This window comes from Agelaius tricolor, unplaced genomic scaffold, assembly GCF_023055355.1.
Source record: "Agelaius tricolor isolate 1412-34295 unplaced genomic scaffold, bAgeTri1.0.p SCAF_50, whole genome shotgun sequence".
Classification (NCBI taxonomy): domain Eukaryota; kingdom Metazoa; phylum Chordata; class Aves; order Passeriformes; family Icteridae; genus Agelaius; species Agelaius tricolor.
The window spans coordinates 1,495,948-1,520,369 of record NW_027269310.1 but is presented as its reverse complement, the minus strand read 5'-3'; the positions used below and the strand labels follow the sequence as shown (position 1 = coordinate 1,520,369).

The 24,422-nt window shown below is 40.1% G+C and overlaps 2 protein-coding genes across 2 annotated transcripts in view; one reads left to right on the top strand and one right to left on the bottom strand.

Moving 5' to 3' along the window:
• LOC139604387 (zinc finger protein ZFP2-like) overlaps nucleotides 1-24,422 on the top strand; it is a 521,402-nt gene that overhangs the window by 286,752 nt on the left and 210,228 nt on the right. The gene's annotated exons all lie outside the window — the stretch shown is intronic.
• Nucleotides 4,275-11,716, bottom strand: LOC139604348 (synaptonemal complex protein 1-like). The gene is made up of 6 exons (XM_071455530.1): nucleotides 11,519-11,716; nucleotides 10,791-10,853; nucleotides 9,819-9,935; nucleotides 8,368-8,460; nucleotides 6,894-7,463; nucleotides 4,275-5,681 (listed from the first exon to the last, which is right to left on the bottom strand). The coding sequence occupies exons 1-5, from the start codon at nucleotides 11,579-11,581 to the stop codon at nucleotides 7,368-7,370; spliced, it is 432 nt and encodes a 143-aa protein (XP_071311631.1). The 5' UTR covers nucleotides 11,582-11,716; the 3' UTR covers nucleotides 4,275-5,681; nucleotides 6,894-7,367.

Genomic DNA, 24,422 nt, shown 5'->3' with positions numbered 1-24,422 from the left:
AGCTGGGAAAACATTTCAGGCCACTGCCTTGACTGTTTGCTCTGGAACTCTATTAAATACTAGACCCCGAATGCTTCTGGGGTGTGTCCTGGCTGGCTTTGTCAGGCCTCGCTGCTGGACTAAAGGCGGCAGCTGTGGTGTTTTCACCGCAGAGGTGCCTTTGGCTGGCTGGGTGCTGCAGCTGGGCGCTCAGAACAAGTCCAGGCAAAATAGGAACTCAGTTTACCTTTGGTGGAAAAGGTTCAGACGACGGTGAAGAGAAAAGGAGCAGGTTCTGCTGTGGAGCTTAGATCCAGAGTTTTATTGTAGACTTCTGAATGTGGTAACAGCCTCAGACAGACACCCTGGCCGCATGGTCTCGTGTCCTTTTTAAGCCCCGGGGACAGGGGGAGGGGAGGGACAGGTGAGGGCCAACCAGGTGTGAGCAGGGGAAGGGTCAGGGGATGTGGACGCCAGGACAAACCAATGAGCCCAGGCCTGGGGGGCATCTGCCAATCACACGACGCCTTGCTGGAAGGTGAAGATTAATGGGCAGCTCCTAGGCAGGATGGCAAAAGGTGGAGGGGGAAAGGTTGGGGCACCTGAGGAGGTTTGGATAGTTGAAACAGGAAATGGCGACACACTGCAACAGACGGCTGTCTCTACTCACACCCAACACGTCCATGATACTTAACATGAGCCGCTGTCATCGTCGCAATAAACGAATGGCTCATGCATTTGCTGCAGACTGCAGGGATGATGTAAAATTCTGGTCCCCAGAGGCCAGAGTTGCAGCATCTTTCTTGACTCTAGGGGTATTGGCAGCAGGTCATGCTATTGCTCATGCTATTTTAAACAAGCTATAATAGCTATATTTTAAACAAGCTATAATAGCTCATGCTATTTTAAACAAGTTGGGATGTTGGCTTGCTAAGCAAACCAATGCCACCTCTTTAGCACTTTCTAGTCTTTTGCTTGATGTTGATTCTATTTGCTATGCAATGCTTCAAAATAGAGCTGCAATTGATTTTCTTTTACTTGCACAAGGCCATGGTTGTGAAGAATTTGAGGGCATGTGTTGCATGAATCTTTCTGATCATTCACAGTCCATTCACTCACAACTCTCTGAGTTGTGGAAGTTAACTGGAAACCTACAGGTAGAATCGGGCCTTGGTATTGATGGATGGCTCAAATCTTTAGGCCTGGGATCATGGTTACGCTGTATTGTTAAGGCCAGCATTATAGTGGGCATTATAGCTTTGTTAGTAGTATTAGTTTTGCTGTGCTTTTGCATATGCCTACAGAACATGGTGCAAAAGATGATATCTGCTGCATTTAATCAGACCATGCTTGTTCAACAGAAAAACAGAGGAAATGTGGAGAGCTTTGTGGACAGTTGGCTAGCTGAGAAAGGTCACGTCGACATAATACCGTTGGCTCAGTTAGAAGGAGGCAAGTCTAGGATTCAGCAGTCAGTGTCTAACCACTGATAAGGACATTGTGCCCTTGGTGCAACAACAGGATAGAGGAGAGGATCTTTTGCCAAAAATATGAGGATAGTTTCAGCAGAATAACAAGAATGTAGAAGTAGTAACAAAATAACCATAAGAATATAGAAGTAGGTGTGGTTGACCAATAAGTAATTAACCAATAATGAGCTCAGCTTTGCAATATGTATAAGCTTCATTAATACCAATATAAATATTTGTGAATCCTCAATAAAGTTCGAGACTTGCTGATCACTCATATTGGGTGCCACATTTCTTCCGCCAATCCAACAGCAGTGGCCATGGACAGGGACATGGGGGGGACACATCCATGGATGGTGACATGGGAGGACATGAACATGGATGGGGACATGAACTGGACAGCATCAAGGCCACCACCTGTGCCACCACAGTGCCCCAGCACCTTCATCTCAGCCATGGCGCTGCCTGATGCAGTTCCTGCCACCACATCCCCCCTGCCACCATTGTGGTGTCCCAGCTGAATGTCACCACCCACCAGGGCAGGATGGGAACTTGTTCAGCTGGTGACAAGTGGCCCAGGAGTGAGTGACAGCCACCAGGGTGTCCCAGGGCCACCGCGCTCAGGGGACCCCAACTGCCCCTGGGGACAGGGCAAGGGTCAGTGTCACCCACAGGGGCCATGTGGGCCCATGCTGGGTGTCACTGGAGGCGTCCTGGCGGCAGCGTCCCCACAGGTGTGGTGACATTGTCCCCTGGTGTGTGTCCTGGTGGCATTGTGTCCCTTACATGTTGATGACCCAAGTTCCATCATCCTTGTTCTCCTCCCCAGTTCTAGAACGTTCCCCACTCCCGCTTTCCTATTGGTTCCCGTTGCCTGCAGCTCCTCCCCTGAATCCCAGTTGGTTGCTGCCCTTTTGTCCCGCATTTGCACCACCCTTGTTCCCTCTGCCCATTGGCCCTCAGGCCCAAAGTGCGCTGGTGTTTGCAGGGGTCCCAGGACAAGGGAAGAGACGAGAATCTTGACTCCATGTTTCAGAAGGCTGATTTATTATTGATGATATATATTATCTTAAAAGAAAATGATATCTTAAAACTATACTAAAAGAATTGAAGAGAGGATTTCATCAGAAGGCAAGCAGGGAATAGAAAAGAATGATTACAAAAGCTCATGACTCTCAGAGAGTCCGAGCCAGCTGACTGTGATTGGCCATTAATTAGAAACAACCAACATGGACCAATCAAAGATGCACCTGTTGCATTCCACAGCAGCAGATAATTCTTGTTTTTCTTTTGCTGTGAGGCTTCTCAGCTTCTCAGTTTCAGAAAATATCATGGCGACACCAAAGCTCCCCCTCCCTTGTCCCATATAAAAGCCTGGACCCTGCTTTGTTCTTGGTTCTTGGTGCCTGGACCCCTCGGGTGTGTTGGCCCATAAAGCACCCCTGAAACTCCAAGCAGGGATCCCCTCCTGCCTGTTTTCCCCCGAGCTGCAATCGCCATCGGCCTGGTGCTCGCTGAGCCATCCCTTTCCTAGAGGAGACGCCCTGGGGAAGGCAGTGCCTGGTGCTGGGGATGGGCACTGGGGACTGCTTTGGGCTGGGGAGACTGAACTTCCTTCCAGGGGCTTCTCTGGGGCAGGGCTTGGATTTGGCCTGGAAACAGAGGGAAGGTTCCAGGAGGGTTTTGTTCCTGCCCAGAGCCGAGGCCTTTCCTGTTCCTCATCCTGCCCTGGCAGCGAGGGCTTGGGGAGCACCAGAAAGGGGCAGAGACGCAGCTGGGACAGTGACCTGACTTGACCCCAGGGCATTCCCAGACCATGTGGAAGAAGAATCAGTCTGGAAAGAGGGGGAAGAAGAGAAAGGGGGGGATGCTGGCAGTGATGGCATTTGTGTCCCCAGGTCACCATTGCCTGGGCTGGAGCCCTGCTCACCTGGGCACGGATGAACACCCACCTGCCCGTGGGAAGCAGGGAATGAATTCCTGGTTTTGCTTCCTTGCACAGCTTTTCCTTCCCCCATGGACCTGTCTGAGTCTGAGCCCAGGAGTTGGGGCTCTTTGTCTCTCTCACTGCCTGGATTCTCCCCCATGGGGTGCTCCCAGGAACTGGGCCTGAGGCCAGAGAAGGAGACAGGAGAGATGGAGCTGTGCACTGTGGCCATGGCAGCAAGCAGGGCACCCTCAGTCCATAAATAAAATCAGGCACAGAAACGGGCAGATGGGATTTTACACCCTTCCCTGCTGTTTGCATTTCCTGCAAGCTTTCTGCAGTGTTGCTGGCAATATTTTTGTACTTTTTCAGGTGATTTACACAGCACCTCACAGGACACACTCACAGGATCAGGAGAATTCTGTGATATCCCATGGATTCATGTCCCTAGGAAATACCAAGGCTCTAGTTGATTAGTTACTGTTTGAGTCCAGAAGTGGGCAGTACAAACTTCCATTTTTCACTTTCAAGTGCTCATGGGGAAAGCACAGCAGATTCTTCCAGATCTCTGCACAATATTTGTTAGCTACATACAATAACAAATCTCATTTACATCGCTGCTCAACAGCTCAACATAAGGAACCCAAACTACTGGCCTATCCCTAAGACTACACAAAAAGAAGAAAACAAATATATTTTGCTTCCCACTTCACCTGCATTTGGGATTTTTGATTTTGCATTATATTTTAACATGTACTTGTAGTTTTCTTGTTATGTCTAGGCTCTGAAGTAGGGTTTGTCGCTGTTGTGAAACCAAGATTAATCAAGGATTAATACAGAAATAGATGTTCTAATCTATCCTTGGACTTCTGCTGGTCCCTAGGGAGGCTGGTGGGTGATTTCTGTCTGTGTTCAAATATTTAAAGCAATAACAAATAGTCCCATACTTGATATTTCAGATAAACAATTTAATGGCATCTGAACATTGTTTTCACGATCTTATAACATGCATCTTTTACTCCTTGTGAAGCTGAAATCTTTTTAAATACAAGCAATTCTACTGCAATTTTAGAAGTTTCAAAACCATTTTAACATACTGAAAACAAAACAGTCTAAAAAGACAGGTCTAACAGCCATTAAAATGCAGGAAAAAGCAAGAGGACTTCAGGTAAAAGAACATACATTGAACAGCAACATTTCTTCCACTATGTATTTATGTGTTAAAAAAAATGGAGTAAATTTAAAAGAACAGAAGTTCTTTAAAACCAGACTTTCTAATGCCAGAAACAGCTTTGAAACAACTTTCTATGCAGTTCTATTTATTTCAAAATTTAAAATTGGCCAATTTTTGTCCCAACATTTTGAAGCACAAGGGAGGAAAGGTGGAAAAGGCTCTGCAGAGGTTGCAGTTATAGATCTATAAAGTTCATATGTGTAAAGGAATGAACACAGTATTGAACACACTGAGTATGACAGAAAAATGCAACAAAGCACTAACTGAGAGAAAAACAACCCTGCAAGCAATGCCAGGGCACTGGGTATTTCTGCATTTTAAGCAAAGAACTTTACAACATCTTTAATTTTCCTTTTCCTGTCCATTTTGGAGAGCGCAGCCCAGCCCGCCTCGCGCATTCTCCTCATGGTTTTGAGTTTCAGAGCAGAGCCTGGAGATTTCACACTGGATGGAGCTGGGGTCCAGGAAGGAAAATAAAGCCATCCTTTAGTTTCAGTAAACAATCTGATTAACTGCTTGCTTTAATCTTAGGAAAGGCTAACATACCTTTTTTGGTGCTGTGGAATGTAATTGTGAAGCTTGTGGATAATCTTTGTACAAATTTTTAAACATTTCTTCTTCCGAGACTATGCTCTAATAAATGAAAAAGTTACTTACTCACACTATATTAAAAACTACTTTTTCTTTCCCCCTAAGGATATTAAACTATGAAAAATTAAAAAATTAAGATGTCATTATGAGGCAAAACAGTTCAATAAAAAGCATGTTAATTATGTACATACAATTCCAGAAAGAACCAATCAATTAAAAATATACACATAAATATTGGCTTGAATGTGGAAGCCCAAACTGTTTATTTTCATTCTCAGAGCCAGCAGTGAGCACAAAGAAGTGCTCAGCACAGGATTTGCTCTCTGACTCTTACCAGGAGGTCAGTGTGCTCAGAGCTGTCTGACTGAGTGTCCAGCTGCACAAGCACTTTCTGCTTTTTCCTGCTGCTCTGCTCTGAAGGCAGGTTTGTGCTTCTTCCACTGTGCATTTTATCCATTGGAGGAGTCTTGATAGCATATGTCTGGGAAAGAAAACGTTTCTATTTTTAGATTTTATTTTATGGGGCAAGAATGGAATCTAAAGCCAAACTCAGGAGCCAGTTTACAGTCTGAGTGTCCAAGAATTCACCTGAGAGAAATGGTGGAACTCTTCTCTTTCCATCCAAACACGAAGCAATGACCCAAACAAAGTGGGGTGGGGTGGAAATAGCATTTTTTGTATTATTTTTGTTGCCAAATGAGGAGAATGAAGGGGAAGCTATGGAAGAGCTGAGTTTCATGGCACATTGTATTTCAGTTCTTCATGCTTATCTGCAGAAATTCAGGTTATTCTGAACTGTAGCCACGACATGTGGACCATATCAAACATCAAAGAAAATGGGAACAAACAAAACTGCAGGGAAAGGCTTTCAGAGAAAGATTGATAGCTATATCAAGATTGGTGTTACTTAAAATAGTCTTTTCACTAGAAGTTAAACTAAGAAGCCTTGAATGGTCCAGTGCAGTCCTTTTTCAGACAGATAACATCAAAGTGGTGCTGGATTCCATTGCTCCAATATGAAACCCACAAGTGAACTCCTGACAGGGAAGAAGGGTAAGTTCTGCAGTCAGGACTACTTTGACACTTTGACCATTTTTACAGCTAGATCAGCTTTGTTCTCTTCCATAGAGGAAAAGTGCCTTTACAAATGGACACTTTTAAGACTGAGTAAAACAATTCCAGAGACATAAAAAAATCAACAACTGAGCAAGAAAAATTACACAGTGGGAGCCCTTCCAGAAACTGCTGTCTAATATCTCCATGGAATGGTAGGACCCTTTAAAATCCCTTCTTATCCCAGGGGGAAAAAAAAATCATCTACAGAGAAGTAAGAAATACAGGCAGAAAAATGCAACAAGAAAAATTCACTGTTAGGAGCTACAAAACTTCAATGTTGGACTGCCCAAGGGGCTTCCTGAACTGAAGGAGATATTTTTTATTTTTATCTTTTTTTATTTTAGGAATATAATTTGGAGACTTTCTATTTTTACATGAGTAGATTCACTGTATAGATCTAAACAAGGTTTAGGAGTCCCAGGAACATAAATTTTTATTTTCTATAATTTAAAAAGTTTGAAGTCCAAAGCATTCCAGTGTCTTTTGTTGAATGCAAATAAATTATCATGGCACTTCAATTGATTCTACACATATAAACACTACCAAATTCTAGAAGCAATTAAAAAGTTGAAGTTACCTTGTGTTTCTTTTCACTTTCAGGAATCATGCTGTGAGAGTGCTCTTTTACAAGATTCTCCTACAAAAGAGTTATGTGACAGCAAGGAAATATTTCTTTGAATTCAGTTGTTAAAAATCTTCTTGGTGTAATTACAGAGCACAGTCTATAATCACAGACTGTTACAAAGCTCACACAAAAATATGACCAGGTTTAGCACAACCCCAGCATTCAAAAGTCACTGAAAAAACCCCTACAGTTTAGGGAACTTTTTTGCTTTAGCTAGTTAAAATTAACTAAACTAAAGGAGAGTTTTGTTTTGTTGTTAATTTATATATAATCTATAATCACAGACTGTTACAAAGTTCACACAAATATATGACCAGGTTTAGCACAACCCCAGCATTCAAAAGTCCCTGTTTTTCTGTTCAGTTTCATTTCTTATCCAACTCCTCCCACAGCACAAGCCCAGGCCACACCTCTCACCCCCACTGCTCAGTGAATAAAAAACTCCACCTTCTCTTCAATTTCTGCTTTCAGTTGTTCCTTAAGGGAGGCCAGTTCACTTTTCAAACATGACAGCTCATTTTCCTACAAACCATTAAATAAAGGACAGGGTTAACTATGCACAGCCCAGAAAAAAGAAAACAGTCCCAAGTGAGACAGTAATTAACAGGGACACTCATTAGATACACAAGAGAATTCTATTTGCTTTTCAGCCCTGTACTTGAAGCTTTGCTTTAGCTTGTTTAAAAAGACTGAAGCACTATAAGAAACAGGGACTTGATCAGAAATGTTCAAGGTAAGACCTTAAAACACTTGGGAGAACAGGGCTGAGAGGGCACAATCGAAATATTTAAAACAAAAGTTTCCTATTCCAAGTGGGAAGTCAGAGCATGACACACTATCTGCAAGAGCAGACACAAACACACTGCTACTCCAATTCATTTCTAGAAACATTTGGAGTTTTTAGTGCCCAGAATAAGATCTGCTGCAGCAGCTTGGGTGGGACTGCTACTGGTAAAAATTAAAACCACACTGGAAAAGTTCCCAGAGAACTGTCTCTGGTGGGAAAGACCCCAGAGCACAGCAGGAAAAAGAAACTCTCTAAGCAAACTGAAAAAAGATTTTTAGAAGTCACAAACTGACTGAAGATCACATCTTTTGTCTCTCTGTGCTGTTGGTGGGCAAGAGGCAGGGATTGGGAAAAAAGGTGTTTTAAAGGTTTATTTTAATTCTCATTACCCATTTTTAATCCTATTAATAATAAAACTTTTGATGCTATTTAGGTTTGAATCTGCTTTACCCTCAAAGTGTTTTTCTCCTAATCCTTATCTCAACTTGAATTTTTCTTTCCCCTCCTCTGCTCAACTACAGCAGAGAAAAATGAGTGAATGTTTTTTTGTGTGTGTCTGGCCCTTAGCCAGTATAAAACCACTCCACAAGGACATCAGCCCCTTCACTGAATTACTGAACATTGGAAAGTACTCCTTACCAGTGCTCTTGCTGATGAGAACTGCTTTTGCTGTTTCATTTTATAGACTTTTAACTCTGCATCTTTTTCTTCAACCATTTTATCATATTCATTCTGGGTTAAAAAAACCAAACCAACAACAAACTCAAAACATGTGACTAAATGTTACAATTATAGAGTTATCCAGTCTTAAAACATCATTTTTTTCAAACCAGGCTCTTAAGATTCAGAAAGAAAAGATTCATTGATGCTTCTGCAGAAACTGTAAACCAGAAAATGCTCAGTTCAAGTATTATTTTGTGGACTGGCAGAGAGTGCTTGATTTCTGTGCAGCAATATGTGCTCAGCACTAAGAGCCAGCTGTGCCATCTTTATTAATGTATCTGCTAAAGATATTGCAAAATAGAGGAACAGAAAGGAAAACTAAAATGTGTCAGGCTAAACTGCTGACAGTCACTAAGGCATCTCAGAGAAAGAGCCAAACTGATACTGAAAAATATTGCACTCAGATGGTATCAAAGGAAGCCTGAATTGAAAAAAATCTAAAAATCCCAGAAGTTTAGATGAATGGAATTTATCTGCCCATAGGAATCTTTTGAAAATCTTCAAATGAATTTGATTTTAGATGATGCAAAGTCCAGCATGTGTTCAGCTTCCTTTTCCCAGATTCAGGCCTGTTTCTGCTTTGGAAAGGTCATGAACGTGGTATCACAAGTTATAAACATGCTGTTAACATGGTATCACACACTGCAAACCACAGCAAGCAGGAAAATCTCTTCCCTTGTGCTTTTCCATCAGTGCCATCATCTCAGTTATCTTGTGCTGACATCTGGCATCAGTTTCTCTCTGTATCATTGCTGTTTCATCACAAAGCAACCTCATCTTTTCTACCTGTCAGTAATAAATTGCATTTCATTCATCAACATAACCATATATTTCTTTTTAATCCTAATTTCTTCTTTCCCCTGTGGGTGCAAAGTTTGCAGTCCCACTTGGGCTTTATTTGCTTTTCAGATCCCTTTCAAATCCCTCATCTTTTCTGCAGATTGTTAAAATGGGCAAGATCAAAGGTACAGCCATGGCAGGCAAGTTCACTTCAAACCAAAAGGCCATTTCAAGCACTCTGCCCTAACATTTCTTAGCATTGCCATCAAAAAAAAAAAAAGTGTGGGCAGAAAAATACTAATATGGGAGAAGTTATAATCTAATTTAACTATGCTGACTTTATACCAAGGGTGGAATTTCTTTGAACTATGTCTTGAAAGCAAGAAGTTTTAATGGAGTTCTTATTTTCAAAGACATATTCAAATACGTCAGCCTAAGCACCTCATGTACTAAAGCTTTGCTCACAGGCATACACAAATTCCATTCATGTCTGAAATGGAAGAGCAAGGACTCTGGCCAATAAAGCTTCAAAAAAACATTTTAAATTAAAAAAAAATTAAATTGCAGTAAAAATTAACACCTCTCACCTCTTCACGAAGTTTATTTTCATTTCCTTTTCTTGTTTCTATGTCGTTTTGATAGGTGTCAACTGCTTCCTTATGTTGCTTGTTCATATTTTCCATCTCTAACTGCAATTTATTCACCTTTTGAGAATGCAGAATTGCTGCTGTTATTTGTTTAGGAATTACTGTGTTAATGATTTTTTCTTACCTCTTGTTTTTGAGCACAAACACACTGTTACTGTTCAGGTATATGATTAAAGTGTTTCCTATTTAAAAGTTCAGCTTTTTTTTTAATAAAGAGTTGAACTTTGGCCTGAAGTGAGTTGGAAAATACTCAAAGAAAGAATGGCAACAGCCCAGTGGGGAAGACTGCCCTAAGCAGTCACCCTAAATGCTGTGAATGCCTCAGAAAAAAACAAATACAGATGGAGATTTGATTCCCTCTCTTGTAAATCTGTATCAGATTTTCACAGCTTTTATGGTACATTTTTCTCCCAGCTGTGCATCTTGATTACAGTTTTTCCTTTTAAGGTTATCATATGAATATCCTCAAAAAAGTCCACTTTTCTTCAAGTGCAGTACCCAAAGCTGGACACAATATTCCCATCAGAGGGATTGCCACTGCAGAATACATTGAAAGAACAGCCTTAAAAAAGTAATATATATATATACATATATGTATATGTCTTTTAAATGCTTTTCTGTTACAATGAGGTTGCTGAACCCTGTTCAGTCCACTATCAACAAAAGGAAAAAAAAAAGGAACAGATTAGAAACATCATTAATTGCAATGTGAATCCATCTCTTAAATGTCCAACAGTCAGTGCCCAATGATTACAAATGGAAGCATCTTCTAAAAACTGTGAGCTCATTCCTGCAAAGTCTGTATCCCAGATCCCAAAGCAGCTCAGAACGTATTGAACAAGTATTATCATTACTTACAGTGGCACTTAAAAACACTCACCTCATCTTCTACATGATGTTATTTAAACCTACCTTCCCTTCATAAGTATTGCTTTTCTTGCTTTCTGCAGTAAGTTTCTTTTTCAGCACCTTATTCTGGTGAAATAAGACAAAACAAGCACTGTACCTTAATAAGTAAATAGAATTATGTAATGGTTTAACTGCATCAAGAAATTCCAGCTTTCATCAGGCAAATAACTCTCTGTTGTGCAGCTCAGGTTCCAGAACAATTCTTCAAACAAATGAATGTTCAACTAATTTCTGTGATAATTACTGTTTCTTCATGACCTTAAGAAAGGCTCCTCCTGAGCAAGAGCAGGGAATAACAAATGAGGTGCAGAATGGGAATTACAACTAAGATGCTGCTGACAGAAGGTGTGAAGATGTCATGACAAAAAATACAAGTTCTTTATATTTACAGTGAAGTTACTACAGTTTGTGCCAGTGCAGAATTATTTTCTACTAGTGGTAACTGAGATACTTATTACAAGTACAAAAATAACACCATGCACTAAATGAAAAAGAGTAGAAGTTCATTAAAGATATTATTTTTGTAATTGCTCTTTTCAAATTAAGGCACATTTAACAAATCAAGTGATTCCTGAGATGACTCCCTAATTTGCTCAGGGTTAGGATAAGAAAGGAGAATTTTTAAATTACATAGGTGTATCTAAAGATATCACAGCAGACACAAACCTGCTGAAAAGGCAGCCCAAAATATAATGTGTTTATGTATTTGTGAAATTAAAATCTCTACCCACCTCCTGCTGCAACTCTTCAATGCATTTGGTTTTATTTTCCACCTGCTGCTTTAAATTGTTCATCTGAAAGAGAGATTTCAGACATTCATTAGTAAGTTCTACAAATGACTCCCTATGTGAGCAATTCCTGTAAATGTTCTCAAACCTGCACTTGCACCAGTCTGGTTTGTTCCAATGGGACTGCAACACCAGCTGACATGTTAGAATAATCAGAGTTTTAGCCATAAAGTACCATAAAATGTTAATCAATAGCAGTGAACCAGTTCCTTAGTGGTAATGGAATTAAGAAAGAAGAAGAAAAAAAACCCCAATATCTTCACAATTTAAAAATACACTTGCATGAAGTTCCCTACATCCATGAAAAAATGAATTTCCCAATTATTTTCTAGAATCTTCAATGGTTTTTCCTTTCTTGAAATTTCATTTTCAGAACTCTTAACCTGAAATGACAATTGTAAATCTTTGACTGTTACAATGAAATTTTGAAATTTGCTAAAAACCCCAGGTGGCTTTGAACCAACAGAAAGAAAAGTAAAAATGTTTGAATCTATTTAAGCTAAACCTCACACTACATATAAAAAGCTAATCCAGAGCCCATCCATCACTGTGTGGGTATATGAAAAATCAGAAAAGCAGGTTCTCTGTTTGCCTGAAAAGAACCAAATCTTTAATATGAAACTTGCAGCAAAGAGTGAAGATCCCCGTGACTGTGCTTGTCTTTTGAAATACCAGGGCTCAGCATGGGCACACACAATGGCACAGCTGGCAGCAGCTGAGAGAGAAGAAACCTCTGGCAGAGATCACATCCCCCAGGCAGAGCTTTGCAGAAAAATCCCAACACAGATTTTACATTTAATGCTCTCCTACAGGTTCTGTAAGATATTTTCATGACACATGACATACATTTTCTTCTCTTTCATCCAGGGTACTTCTCATCTCTTCACCTGTCTTTGCCATTTTCTCCTTCAAAGACTCCAGTTCATTTCTAAGTGCCAAATTAACAAGCATTAGTAAATATTTCCTTCTTGCCTTTAACTTATTTTCAGTACTTCTAAGAAACCCTTCTTTTATTTTCTAAAAAGAGCTGCTAATGCTGATGGGAACTTCATAAGCTGCTCAATGAAAATGTTCTTAAAATGCAGCAACATGCCCAGTAAGTCAATGTGTGAACTGTCCATACTTTTTTGAAGTAGGAAAAGATGTTCCAGCTAAGCCAAGGAAAATACATCCTCACCTGGACTATTGCAATGCAGCTGTGAAACATGGGAGCTGCCTGTCTATTGAACTGGTGATACAGAGAGTAACTCTTACCCAGTTTTGCCTTGTCACATTTAATCCATAACCTTCACCTTCCATTTTCATTGCCTTCTCACCTGAGGTGTCTAATGCACAACAAGACAGCTCCTACTATGTAATACAAAATGATGGCAAACACTGTTCCTGCAGCAATTGGTATTTCTGATCTGAGAAAATTTCTACTTGGCCAACAGCAATTCTGAATAGTTTCTGTTTAGCTATATAATCTAGAAAAAATATTAATCAAAAAAATCCCAGAAAGCAGCATTTGAACACAATTAACTATTTGAGTCTACTTCCTTTCACAATATCAGTTATTAATATTTGTTTTTACTTGCCTTAGCTGGCTATTTGCCTCTTCTAGATTTTCAACTAACTGCTTTGTATTTTCTTCTTTTTTCTTACTATCCTAAATAAAGACCCATGTGTCAGCAAAGAAATAAAATTCAAAGTGACTTCTTAAAAAATTCAAAGACATCCAAAGCACACTGACCTGCCTTGCTCACAAGTGTAAATACACTTCCTTTCCAACTCAAACACAAAAAACAGCTCAGGTACTCCACAGACCCAAGTCATGTTGCAGCTCATCATCTAATTTGTAAAACTGAGTAATTTGTCAAATTGAGTATTGTCCTTTCATGAAACCTGGAAGTTTACAACTTGCCTCTTGTTGTTCTTGCAGTTTCTTGACTTCTGCAGCCACAGCATTTTTCTCTTGTGCTGTTTGTTCTTTCTCTAGTGAAAGCTTACTGAGATACACTGTTAGTTGTTCATTCCTTAACCTAATTTCAAACAAATGGCCAAGAGGAATAAGAAGATGCCTTTTGAAATCTCCTTTTAAATTAAACATACCCATTATCAAGTCTTATTCCATGCTGAAAGAAGTCCAGGCCTTTATCTACAAATATAAGCTTTGCAGCAGAGTCAGAGAGATGTCAAAAGGTGACAGAAGAAGGAAAGAAAATCAGAGTCAACTTTTATATAAATCTCATGGTTAATGAAGATGATGTAGTTCAAAGCAAGATTAACAATGAAGTCAGAAACTTTCTCTTCTTGTTAAATAAGTCAAAGAGATATGGAACAACTACATATGCCATAGAATACATACAAATGGAGAATGTGGAATTTAGAAATGTAAGTCTAGAATTAATGGCATATATGTAGTTCAAAAGTTTGATTAGAAAACAATCATAGTTCATTTCACTGTGGATTAAAGCAACTCCACCAAAACGAATTAAATATTATATTTTCAAAATGGTCATACGCCTCTTGTTCAAGATCTGTTTTCAGAGTCACAAGCTGCTTTAAATAATCTTGTTCCTTCTCAGCTGTACTTGTCAGCTGTGCTTTCAAATCCTGGAATTCTTTCTGCAAAATGAAAAGGAAGAGTTTTGAGTATCCATGTGCAAACTCCAACTGCTGGAGGTTATCAGACATGAACTAAGAGCACAAGGCTTTCAGAAGAACCCAACAACATCCATGGCATGGATTATCCAGGTTGGATCTTTCCAATCTCTGCTGGGATCTGGAAGTGCTGTGAGACAGTGAACTGTGACACCAGTGCTGTTCATGTCTGTCCCCTGCTGTGAGTTTAATTACCTGGGCTGCAAAATTAGGGTGGGACACTGCTCTGGGTGCTGTTTCTTATGCAGAAACTTGTGTCCAAGTCATGATGTGCAACTTCACTATTTCTAAAAACATGTTACTGTTGCCCTACTTCAGACCTCTCTCATCTGGAGAGCATTTTCATTGCTCTCTCCACATTTTTCTCTCTCTGCATATTTTCTACAGTAGCCTCAAGACTCTTCTTCAGTAAAAGTCCTCCAATTTGCCCATTTTAGAAAATGAGGGAAACTCAGTTCAGAACACTCAATGCACAGATTAGAACAACAAGCAAACACAGTGAAATGCACACCTGATTTCCCACTATCTTAACTTGAGTTGATATGGATTCTTGTTAGGCTTGTAAATCTAAAATCATAATGAAAAGAAACCTCTGTTCAGAGTGTATTTCATACAGCTGAGACTTCTGTGACAGAAAATGGGCCTGTGTCACAGTACAGCAGGGTTCACAGAGGCCAGAGCTAATTACCTGCCTGTAAGGAAGAACAAATGGGAAAACTTTATATCCAGAGGGAGTGGCATTTGAATGGGCATGAACAAAGAAGGAAATAACAAAAACCTTGAGAAGGAAAACCAAAAACATGGGAGACAAGAAAAACCAAAAGCACAGGAGACAAGAAAAACAGTGGCAATAAAAAAGTTCTTTAAAGAAAACACTGAAATTGTGTGTGAGAAAGTTTAGTAGAAATGTTAAGGTAGACTAGATGGTGTTTATTTATGACATTTAAGATGCTTACAAAGCAAGAGGAATTTCATATGAAGAGCAAATGCCATGAGATTAATAAAATGAATATTTACCAGAGTTTCTGACAGCTCTTCAAGTTGCACTTCTTTATCACATTTTACTTTAGTCATCGCTTCTACAGCACATGGAATGTAAAATTAATGGAACAGAAATGATTTTTCAGATTTAGCAGGCAGTATAAAACATTTACCCCTTTGCAATACCCAGTTCTCAAAACTTGTTGGATTAAGTTAAGAAGCTGAAAAGCTAATTTATGACTTAATCTAAAAGTAGACTTGAAAAAATGAGTCAGACATTAGCAAATCTCTATCTGAAGAGAAACTAAATATTTTTCTTGAATAAAGTTTAGAGCCTATTATTTCCCACAACTATAACTTCAAATAACCATGGACTGTTAGACTAGAGTATTCTGCAAGTATTGATGCACCTGCATTGTTCCAGAAAAAAATCTGAACTGCTGAAGGTACCACATGGATATGCTGAGAAAGGAAACCAGTTGTTACTGACTTCCAAATGGTTTCTATGTGCACATTGACAGTGCTGGTATTTTTTGCAAGTTCTCAGCAGCAAGGCAGAGCTCTTACTCTGGGGACTAAGGAGCACATCCCTAGAAAGCACAGGATATCAAATTGATGATATTTAAAGACAACCCCTGCCAGCATCATTCCACTTCCAGCACGGGGAGGGTCCCAGAAACCTCAATGGGAGGGTTTTATCTCTGCTGCAGAAGTCACTCCTGGCACCTGCAGTGCTGCTGCTCTTAGCTGGAAACCAAAATTACCTCCAGAAGAATTCATGCAGGAATGGTCTCACTATTGGAGCTCTGCACAGCACTGCCCTTTGGCTGCTGCCAGCACCAATGACCCCCAAAGAAAAGGGATCAGCTGAGTCAAAATAAATTCAGGCATTCCTGATAGGTACAGGTACTGTAAAATCATTTCTCCACCTACTAGAGACAGTCCATTTCCAGACAACAGCAGAAAACATTTTTATTACTGCCTGGCTCATTTTCTGCCTTTCTACAAGCCTTACCCAGTTCAGCAGATTTCTTTTGGAGCTCCAAGGTAAGCAGCTTTGAATCATCTTCATATTTCTTTAATCTAAGAAAATGGTAAATTAAAAACCCCAAATGTAGGGTACAAAGCACTCACTGCATTTGAAACTTCAAGGACAATAAGACAAAGTCTTAGCACAAGCACTTTAAGAACATTTACCTTTCAACAGGCAGATGATGAATCTGCCTGCAGCACATATCAAATTACACTTTTACAACCTCAGAACAGTAGACATAAAAGTAAACAAATCTATACCTACAGAAATCTCTATTTCTTAAAGACAGAGTTATGAAAGTTGGAGGGGGCAAAAATTTACTTTTTATAGACCAGTATCAACTATCACCAACAAAAAAATTTACATTCAATTCTCTGCATTTAGACCACTGTGTGGAAAAAACCTCCAAATTTCAGCTTCATTTCCAATTGTTCTTGATTTTGTCATAGACTGCAACCTGTAAGATCACTCTTGGAATTGAAACTCATTAATTTACCTATTTTGCTCTTCTTGCAGCAAGCTTTTCAAATTGGCAACAGAAGTCTCCAACTCCTCTGTCAGGGCTGCAAGCAAAGCCTTCATTTTTTTACATTCTTCCTCCTGCTCTTCCTTTTCTCCAGTAACCTGAATTAATGTTTTCACTCTAGTCTGGAGCTCAGTTTCCAAGTTCTTTTGAGTAACCTTCAAGACATGATATCATTTCTAAACATGTTTTGCAACAAACAGCTACAGCTGTTTCATGTCTAAAGTATCCATAATTATTTATGCAAATACTCCTCTAGTCTATTTCTACTGTAAAACTATAAGCAAGGGGTACCTCTGCCTTTTGCAATGACATTTTAGCCTCTTCCAGCTCTGCCCTCAAATGTTCTTTACTGACCTGGGATTCCTTTAACATTTCTTCATTATGTACTAAACAAAAAAAGATGTTAATATTTTTAAAAATAGGATATTTATAAAAGTATATATAAATATAAATATAAATATATTATATAAAAATATAAATAAATATATAAAATACAAATATAAATATACATATAAATAAATATATTAAAAAAATATATAAATATATTTATATATATGTATATAAAAGTACTGCCAAAAATGGAAAATTACATACATTTAAAGAATTTAACAAAGACCAATGGTACTGACATCATATAGTATAAAATAATAGATAAAATTTGAATATAGATGGCTTAAAAATATTGAAAATCAAGTTCTGAAAAGTAAGTTTCCTCAGTGACATCTGCCTGACTGTAAATTTGCAATACTGAAGCAACATATTTTTCCCTTGCAATCTTCCAAAGCTCTCAGTGCTTGACTCACCCTAAAAACGACCCTGCCAGTCCTGCTCCCACAGGAGCAGCTCCTGTTCCAAACAAAAATAAGGCCTTCAAGGCCCCAAAATTCTGCTGCCAACCAGCAAGAGAATAAAACCATCATGACCCTGTTTGCTATGCTTCTATAAACAATTACATCTCATAAATAAACAATCATAAACAATTACATTTAAATTCTATAAACAATTACATTTAAACACAGCAGGCAGAACTCTTACAGTTTGCTTCCATTAAGTCAGCAATCTTATTTTGTGACATCTGCAGCTGAGCCTTGATGTCTTTTATGACAACATCTTTTTCATCTCTCTCTATGGTGAGAGCTGAAATCTAGAAAAATGCAAGAAATATCATCATGAAGTCTGGAAAAGGGACAGATGTTAATTTTCATTTGTACCCCAGGTATGATAAGCAGACATTTTGCTGTCATTCAAGTTAGATTAAATAGATAGATAGAGAGATAGAGAGATAGATAGATAGACAGACAGACAGATAGAAAATATTTGGCTAGATATAATCTTAGCCAAATATTGATCAAGTCACATTACTCTAAAGAAAAAAGTTCTCCAATTCAAAATCAAACCATAAATTCCAGTACACTAAAGGTACTGAAAGATCACTAAACTTAGCAGAATTTGACTTAAATGCAGCTTCAGGTGTTATTTTGTCTTTTTTACTAATACCCAGAAACACTTCTTGGCTCTTGCATTGCCCCTTTAGTCACAAATAAAGCTCTACATATGAGATGGTAAAATGAGCAAACCTGCTTTTCCTTTTGACTGACTTCCAGTTTGCATTCTTTTTCAAACTTGTCCACTTTTTCTGCTTCTTCTTTTACTTTTGAGATACAGTAACATCCACAGTTAACATTCTAGCTGAAATATACTCCAAGTTCAATACAACTTCCACTTTAAGATTGCTTGGAATTGTACAGCTGTACCTTTTGTTTCCCAAGAGTAATTGTTGAGGCAATGTTTGATTTTATAATCAAAATACAAACAGAAAAGAGCATGTGAAAATGAAACAGGAACACACCAGGCTATACATACAGAGAGAGAGCATTTAGCTAAAGTTTCTGTAGCTATACACTAGTGCATTATCATTCAAATAAACCAACTATGTGAAATAAGCACTGATCTCTAGACTGTACTTCACAGACAAAACTTCAATGTTGAGTGACAGTTTGAAAAATAAAGTTCCAAATTTGGCCCAGTGGAACAGCAACAGAAGGGGCCAGGCAGTGAACAAAGGCTGCATGAATAAAAGAAGGGTCCCAGTGTCTCAGGGTGACCTGCTCACCATTCCAGCCCTTCACATCTGTCTGCCCTGGCCCTGCATGTGGAACACAAGCTATGAAGTACAAAATTGAGCCAGCTGCATAAACACAATAAACAGAATTCTCACATTTGAAACTCATTTCCGATCTGTCGTTCTCTGCTTGCACACGAAGCTCTTCAAATGCCGCTGTCATTCTCTAAAAACAAAATTTAATATCTGAAGTTCAATCCTGGAAACCCTGGAACTTCTCCAGGGGCTGCTGCCCACCTCAGCCATTCTGAGGAACCAGCAGGTGGGTGAAACAGAGCCCAGAAAGAAGCCAGAAGTTGTGGCAGTGACCCAGCACTAAGCACCCATCCCACAGATCACAGGGATCCACATCCCACACACTGCTGCACTTTCTCCATTGAATGTGTTTTATGGAACACAAAAATCATTCTTGAAAAGGGATTGAAAACCCAACTTCCTGCATCACACATGACATGATACCCACACATGATGGATACAAACAGTATCCCAACATAAACATGGAACTCAGCTCAGCTCACATAACTCACATTCCTTTCATCAAGCCTGGTCACTTACTTCTATGTTGCTATGAAGTTCCTCATACAATTGTATTGTTTCTGCCTTTTCCTGTTCATCTATCAAAGCAAGAACATATGAGAAAGTTTTTCTTTTGAACAAGAATGCCAGCTGTCCAAGTCATTATACTTAATCAGCAAAATGAATTAAAAAAGGAATTACCAGCTCCATTCTTATTAAATAAGTCCTTATGAAACATGGTGCCAAAAGTTACAGAATTTAGGGAAAATGTGCATTTCATTGAAACATTAAGCAAGCTCAGCTTTTAAATTTCCTTCCTAAGATACTTTTTTCTGTGAAAAGTTTAATTCTGGATCAGTTGATGTGACCATATTAATTAATATAGCATTAATGCTGTTGAATAATAATGTATCAACACTGTTAGTATTTCTAAACTGTAATCTAGGGTTTAGCACTGAATTTCTTCCTATCAGCAGATACCTATAACCACAGAGCTGTCATTAGAAAATTGCAACACTCCATGTCCATATTTTCCTTCTTCCACTTTTGTAATTGATACTATTTTTTCCTAAGAAAACAATTAAAAAGAGAACAGTAAAAGAAACAGCTATCAAAAAAGAACAGTCCATCTATATACAAGTGTTTGTAGAATTAAGGCTAAAAAGAAATAGACACTTCTTAAGTATCCAGGATCAAGTTAGTAAAATTCTAATGGTTAGAATAACAATTCTAAATTGCATATAAAGTAGAACTTCCAATCAAGAACATATTTTAAAACCTCAAGAATTTAAACTGCATTAAGTTATCCAACTGTTCTGGCTTGTTCAGTTTCATGAGAAGAATTCCAGTTACTCATTATACCTTGGGGTTAAGACCTTTTCTCCCCATAAATGTGTGATGGCTGAAAACAGGAAATGTCAGCTCTGGAAATTTGTTAGAGAGTGCTGGGAATTTAGAGTAGATTCTACTGCCTAAAAACAGGCATGAAGTGTCACTTCTTCTGTCTTAATATATTCCCAGTGTGTGGATGGCCCTGCAAACCTTCAATGGGCTGAGCAGCCTTGAGGAGCCCTGCCCTGCTCTGGAGCGGCTGCCAGGGCCAGTCAGGGCTGTGGGCACGGCCTCAACCCTGGGTCACTGTTTGGGCACCCAAAGAGCTCCCAGGCTGGCACCTTTCAGCAAACAATTTCACTGGCTTCAAAAGCCCTCTGCATTCAGCATTACACACCAAAAGTCTGTTAGACCTGGGGCTTCACTTCCAATTTTGTGAGCCACTAAAAATTCACTTTTCACTCTGAGAGCCACATCCAGTCGATCCCAACTGGAGAACTTCTCTGAACAGCACGAGAAATTTCTTCTGCTTTCTTCTGTTTGTGAATTTAGAGCAAGCTAGAAGTACATTTACTCTGATCAATAAAAGCTAAAAAAGCATTTACGTTTGCTGGTCTTCTCTGTGAAGTAAGTGCAGGTTTCCTTGAGCACATTACACAGATGCCTCGAAGCAGCAGCTCTAAAGGAGGGAAAAAATATCCTGTTTGCACAGGAGTGCACAGTACTTTGTGTGCCTAAGGAGTAACAATGGAAATGACCTTCAAAATTTCACAGCTACATAAAACTGCCCACATGGAAACTGATTATTTCCACCACAAGAATATATACTTGGTTCTATTACTTACTCTTTCAAGAGATCTTTATTTTCACATATCTCATCTTCCAGTTTCAAATGGAGTTTTTCATTTTCAAACTAATTTCATAGGGAACAAATGCAAAAAGACACTGTTATTGAAAAATAGATTAGAAATGCACTTTGACTTCTCAAATCCCTCATGAAAAAGTAATTTGGGGCATCAGTAGACAGAAGTCTGTTTTATCTGGTATTACATGCTGAGTCATCTTTTGCATGAAAGATGCAATAATTAATGGACAATAATTTACCAGCAAATGAGACACTTACAGGTATATTCTTCAGACAAACACTCACACAGGACAGGTGCCTGCAACTTCTCAAAATAATCATTTTCTCAAGGCACAAACCAAACTGCAACAGTCTTTAAGATTTAATTGTATCAATAATAGTGTCATACTGAATCAGGAAGCACTTAACTTTGTTTATTTAATGTACACTATACAATACTGGCCTGCAGTTCTTGAATGGCTTTATTCTGTGCTTCAATAGTCTTTTTATTTTCCTGGAGCTTTCTTTCTTTCTGGTTTAATTCAGTTTCCACAGTCAGTTTCCACTGCTTGATCTTCTCAGCCTCTTTGTAGAGTTTTGAGAACAATTCATTCATTGTTCCTGTATTCTATTGAAACAGGTTCCACAATTTAATCTCAAATACTATCTAATTAATAGTACATAATATCTAATTAATACTGTTGGAGATAATGTATTTATCTCTTAGAAACATCACAAGAGTAATATTTTTCTACAGATGGTGATATAAGTTGATATATGATCAGGAGCCCAAGTTTATGCACAGGATGCACAAATCTTTGTGCATCCTCTATGTATGTATCAAAAGGCTTTACAGAGCACACAGGAGAAACAAATACAATGAAATATCCCAAACCCCCTTCAGACATCACCAAATAGATGGGCTTAAAGACATGGATAACTGCAGTCCACCAAAATCAATAAAAGTTTTGTCAGAATTATCAGTGAAGCCAAAATTCCTTCTAGCAGGTTCTTCACACCATTTCTGTCCTCTCCTTCTGACAGACACTGCTGAGTTAAGTAAAAGCAGCTTCAGAGACTTTGCCCAAGAGTACCTGTGATACTGCCATGAACACACACAGAATCACAGTCACAGAATAATGAGGTTGGAAGAGACCTCTCAGATCATCGAGTCCAACCTCTGCCCCAACACCTGGGCTATAGCACCAAGTGCCATGTCCAGTCTTTTTATAAACACATCCAGAGATGGTGATTCTACCACCTCCCTGGGAAGAGCATTCCAGTGCTTCATTATTCTTTTGGTGAAAAATTTCCTCCAAATATCCAACCTATCCCTCCCCTGCTGTAGCCTGAGACTGTGTCCTCTGGTTCTGTCAGTGCTGCCCGGTGGAAGAGACCGACCCCACCTGGCTACAACCTCCCTTCAGGCAGTTGGAGAGAGCAATAAGGTCACCCCTAAGCCTCCTCTTCTCCAGGCTAAACAAGCCCAGCTCCTTCCAACGTTCCTCACAGGGCTTGTGCTCCAAACCCCTCAGCAGCCTTGCTGCCCTCCTCTGGATGTGCTCAAGCACCTCAACATCCTTCCTAAACTGAGGGCCCAGAACTGGACCCAGCACTCAAGGTGCAGCCTCACCAGTGCCCAGCACAGGGGCAGAATGACCTCCCTGCTCCTGCTGCCCACACCATTCCTGATGCAGGCCAGGAGCCATTGGCCTTCTTGGCCACCAGGGCACATTGCTGGCTCATATTCAACCAGCTGTCAGCAGCACCCCCAGGGCCCTTTCTGCCTCAACACTGTCCAGCCACACTGTCCCCAGCTTGGAACGTTGTAGGGGATTTCTGTGGCCAAAATGTGGAACTCAGCACTTGGACTTATTGAACTTCATGCTGCTGCACTCTGCCCATCCATCCAACTGATCTAAGTCTCTCTGCAGAGCCTTCCTTCCTTCCTTCCTTCCTTCCTTCCTTCCTTCCTTCCTTCCTTCCTTCCTTCCTTCCTTCCTTCCTTCCTTCCTTCCTTCCTTCCTTCCTTCCTTCCTTCCTTCCTTCCTTCCTTCCTTCCTTCCTTCCTTCCTTCCTTCCTTCCTTCCTTCCTTCCTTCCTTCCTTCCTTCCTTCCTTCCTTCCTTCCTTCCAACAGATCATCACAAGCTCCCAGCTTAGTGCCCTCTGCAAATTTACTAATGAAGGACTCGATGCCCTCATCCCCGTCGTCTATAAAAACATTGAACAGAACTGGTCCCAGTACAGAGCCCTGAGGGACAGCACTGGTGCCTGGCTGCCAGCTGCATGCAGCACCATTCACCATCACTCTCTGGCCCGGCCATGCAGCCAGTTCTGAGCCCAGCACAGAGTGCTCCTGTCCAAGCCATGGGCTGCAGCTTCTCCAGGAGTGTGCTGGGGGGAGACAGTGCCAAAGGCCCTGCTGGAGTCCAGATACACAACATCCACAGCCTTTCCTGCATGCACCAGGCGGTCACCTGGTCACAGAAGGAGACCAGGTTGGTCAGACATGCCCTACCCTTCGTAGAGCCACGCTGGCTGGGTCTGATAGCCTGGCCATCCTGTGAGTGCTGTGGGATAGCACTCAGTATGAACTGCTCCATTATCTCACCTGCTGGCACTGAGGCCAGGCTAACTGGCCTGTGATTACCAGGATCCTCCTTCCTACCTTTTTTGTAAATGGGTGTCACACTGGCCAGTGTCCAATCATCTGCAACCTCAGCAGTGAGCCACAACTCTTGATAAATGATGGAGAGAGGCTTGGCAAGCTCATCTGCCAGCTCCCTCCTCACCCTGGCATGGATCCCATCTGCACCCAGGGATTTACAAATATCCAAGTGTCCCAGCAGTTCTCTGCTCACACACAGAGCAGGAAGGAAAACCACCCCCCTTGTGCCCTTAGAACACCTTGAAAGTGTCCTACAAGCAGTGCTGGGCCAGTGGTCGAGGCAGGGAGAGCAACACACGAGCCCAAAGGGCCCTTTGGTTCACTTACAACACCCCAAACACCATCCTTGTTTTGGCTGCATCACAGTTTTGTTACAGTCCTGATGGTGCTTTAATAGCTTAGGATTAAAAAAGTCTAAAAAGTTGTCAGGGATATGAAAATCAGCAGGGAGAGTGCTAGAAATGTGTTTTATTTTGTGGTAGCAAAGAGTGTTTTGTAGCTGCAAAGTACAGAAGCTATTGCAAAAAAAAATGAGCTGGACTGAGTTGTGCTAAAGCAGAGATCTGCTGGTAAAGACACTGTCAAAAGAATCCAGTGCTTGAGGAAACCACTGAATTCATTGTTTTACAGATAAAACAAAGCCAGACAAGGCTGGAAACCACTCAATTCATTGTTTTACAG